General features: G+C 62.3%; 1 protein-coding gene across 1 annotated transcript in view; it reads left to right on the forward strand.

The window, feature by feature from the left end:
* HMCN2 (hemicentin 2) overlaps window positions 1-3,244 on the forward strand; it is a 39,962-nt gene that overhangs the window by 4,429 nt on the left and 32,289 nt on the right. The window contains exons 7-14 of the mRNA XM_009642803.1: window positions 151-271; window positions 367-630; window positions 797-941; window positions 1,225-1,346; window positions 1,440-1,712; window positions 1,819-1,960; window positions 2,615-2,742; window positions 2,984-3,097. Of these exons, the coding sequence (XP_009641098.1) occupies window positions 151-271; window positions 367-630; window positions 797-941; window positions 1,225-1,346; window positions 1,440-1,712; window positions 1,819-1,960; window positions 2,615-2,742; window positions 2,984-3,097 (1,309 nt within the window). The remainder of the gene's footprint in view (window positions 1-150; window positions 272-366; window positions 631-796; window positions 942-1,224; window positions 1,347-1,439; window positions 1,713-1,818; window positions 1,961-2,614; window positions 2,743-2,983; window positions 3,098-3,244) is intronic.

A 3,244-nucleotide genomic window follows, 5' to 3' on the forward strand; every position in this document is an offset into this window, starting at 1 on the left:
CTCGTGGTGGCCCCCCCCCCCCCCCACCTCCAGCCAGGCAGAGGACGCGTGAGCAGGCTGGAAGGGGCTGGCTGCCGCCTCTTCCCTTCCCCATGGCCTCCCCCTCCCCCTTCCCCTGCCCTTGCCATGCACCTCTTGCTCCGCTTCCAGACCCAGAGCAGTGGCCGCCACTCGCTGAGGATCACGGGCATCAGCAACATTAATTTTCAAGCCAGCTTCTCCACCCAGCCAGACTTTGATACCAGCCAGCCCGGAGAACGGCCAGTGCAGGGTGAGGCTGGTGCTGCCTGGGGGCCTGGGTGCTGCGTCTGGGCTTCTTGCAGCTGGGAACGTGGCTGGGTTGTTTTTTCCCTTCCACCCCTCCAGGTCTGCCCATCTCCGTGGTGGTGAACTGCACTGGCCTGAAGCTGCCTGGGCACTTGCAGGAGATCGAGCTCTTCAACACCTCTGGCCATGCCCTCCTCTCGCTGCCCGCACGGCCCCTCTCCAACACCTCCTCGGGGCAGCTCTGGGTGGGCTCGCCGCTCCGCGTCCCCCCAGGTGACTTTCTGCTGAAGGTGAAGGGCAAAGACGCCCTGGGCCACCCCCTGCACCGCCTCTCCGGGGTCACCTACACCAGCATGGTCCCCGGTGAGTTGTCCCCATGCTCTCCAAGGGTGCTGAGAAGGGATCAGAGGTTCCAACACCGCCTCTGCTTTGGTTTCTGCTTGGATGTTTTTTTATCCTGCTTTCCAGTGCAGCTCTTGGTGAGTTCCCAAGGAGTGTTATATGTCTGCATGTCCCCAACTCCTTCCAGGTTTACCCAAAGTGAACATCTCCAGCAAGATCCAGGCTTACAACCGTGAGCCACAGCTGATCTCCTGCTCCGCCCGGAGCGAGGTCCCTTTCCGCCTGCAGCTCAGCCGGGGCAGGATGAAACTCGGGGAAGAGCAGCTCTTCAGGTGAGCCTCTGGTTTGGGCCAGGGGGCTCCGTGATGGACCCACGTGGGCAGCAACAGCCCCCTGAGCTGTGCTGGCAGGGGGATGCTGTGCTGGGTGCCTGCAAGTTCTGAGCATCCCAAGGCAGCAGAGGAAAACCCTGAGGGATGTGTCTTTGTGTGGTGGGGGTGCACCCCTTTGTCCAGCTTGGATGGAAAAAAGTCCCAGGGATTTGGAGCAGGGTGGTGTGGCATGGCAGTCCTGGGGAGGGTGGGGGGTAACCCCGTAGTGTCTCTCTTTTTGTAGGAGTTCGGGGAACATCAGCTGGTTGATCCCTGTGGTGTCTAAGAGTGACGAAGGGTTTTACGAGTGCACAGCCACAAGCAAGGTCGGGGCAACGCGGGCTCGCTCCTACATCTCTGTCTCAGGTGGGACTGCTCGTGCCAAGCCTCGGTGCCCACGAGTCTCCGGGTCTATGGCTGCGCATGGGCTCATTTCACCCCGGTGTGCCGTGTTTGCAGAGCCACCACCGCGTCTCATAGCCCCGGGCAACATCACGGCTTCACTGGGCCAAGACGTGGTCATGTCCTGCCCGGTTCTGAGCAATGTGCCCTACAACCTGACGTGGAGCTGGGATGGGAAGGCAGCAGAGCCGGGGGGCGGTCGGACCAGGCTGCTGCAGAACCGCTCGCTGGAGATCAGTGGCGTGCGGCCAGAGGACGGGGGGCTGTACGAGTGCATGGCACGTAGCGCCCACGGCACCGCCGCTGCCTCCCTCTGGCTCTTTGTCCAGGGTAGGCTCTGCCCCACGCAGGACACTGGCCCGGGTGATGCCTCGGCCCATGGGCGGGCGGGCAGTGAGTGGCACCCGGGGCTGAGCCCTTCTCCAACCCTGTGCAGAGGCACCGTGGGTGAAGGTCGACGCCAGCCCCCAGCGTTTCAGCAGGGGCCAGGAGCTGCGGCTGAACTGCACGGCCGGGGGCCACCCCCCGCCCCACACCACCTGGAAGCGCTGGGGCTGGGTGCTGGGGCAGGACGAGAGGTACCCGTGGGGACCTGGGTGCCTTCATCCTCCCTGTCTCACTGGGGATGGTGCTCCCCTGGCAGGGACGCGTGGGCTGAGGGAGAGGGGCTTGGGGTTGCCCATAGCTCTGGGGAGAAGACAGCATTGCAATAGCCCCAACGCGTCCACCCGAGGTGGCTGGCATGCTGCTAGCCTTAATTTCATGTATTTACTGTTGAGCCATCCTGCCTTATCCTGCTCCCTGTCCCCACTGATGGGGACTCTGGGTGCTTTGCACACCCAGTGTGTGCTCAAGTCTCAAAATACTCCTTGTGCTTCCCCTTTCATTTCTTCTGTTTTTTGCCTTCCACCTCCCTGCCTGGGTCAGGCTGTGAGTGCTGGAGTGGACTTCGGGGAAAGTTTGGTGGGTTTGGTTGGTTTGGTTTTTACTTTGGAAATGAAAAAGGCCAATTCTCAATGCTTTTTTTCCCTGGCTCAAAGCAACGTCCTTCCTGGCAGCAGCTGCTCTGGCTGGCTTCAATCCTAACACACACCTAGCAAAAACCCAGCACGTGCCACGCGGGCGGGACGGCCTTAAGCCTGCTCACTCACTTCATCACATTTTTCACCGGCTCTGTTTTCACAGGGCTCGTCTCTCTCTCTTTTTTTTTTTTTTTTCCCCATTTGCCACAGGGTTTTCACGGATGCTCAGGGCACCCTGCACATCAGGGCAGCCATCCCAGAGGATGCAGGGAATTACAGCTGCTACGCCAGCAGTGCGCTGGGCTGGGACGAGCAAGCCGTCGCCCTGGAGTTTGCTGGTACCTGCTCCCTGCTGGCCGGCAGCATCCCGGGAAGGGCTCGGGCTCAGTATTACCTCTCCTCGCTGTCCCTTGGCTGCCAGCTGGGGCCTTGCAGCATGCGAGCTAGGGGATGGGGCTGTCTGTGCTGGAGGGGGGCTGGGGGGGCAGCTCCCAGGGCTCCGGGGTCCCCTCGGGGTGAGTGGCACCACACACAGCACCTCAGGGAGTCACCGAAGCCATGTCTCTCCCTGCGGCGCAGAGCCTCCCACCATCCTGGAGGTGACGCCCAGCATGAAGGCGCTGGTGGGAGAAGACGTGATCCTGGAATGCTGGGTTTCGGGGGTGCCCCCACCCCACATCGCGTGGTACAAAGGTGAGACTGGAACAGACCTGGGGAGCAAACCCGCTCCGTGCACCGGGGGCTCCGCTGCTCTGCAGGGACATCGCAGGCAGGGTCTCCTGGACCGACGGCGGGAGGGACCCCCCGAGGCACTTGGGTGCTGATGGGGGGTCTTGGGGC

This window comes from Egretta garzetta, unplaced genomic scaffold, assembly GCF_000687185.1.
Source record: "Egretta garzetta isolate BGI_Z169 unplaced genomic scaffold, ASM68718v1 scaffold497, whole genome shotgun sequence".
Taxonomy (NCBI): domain Eukaryota; kingdom Metazoa; phylum Chordata; class Aves; order Pelecaniformes; family Ardeidae; genus Egretta; species Egretta garzetta.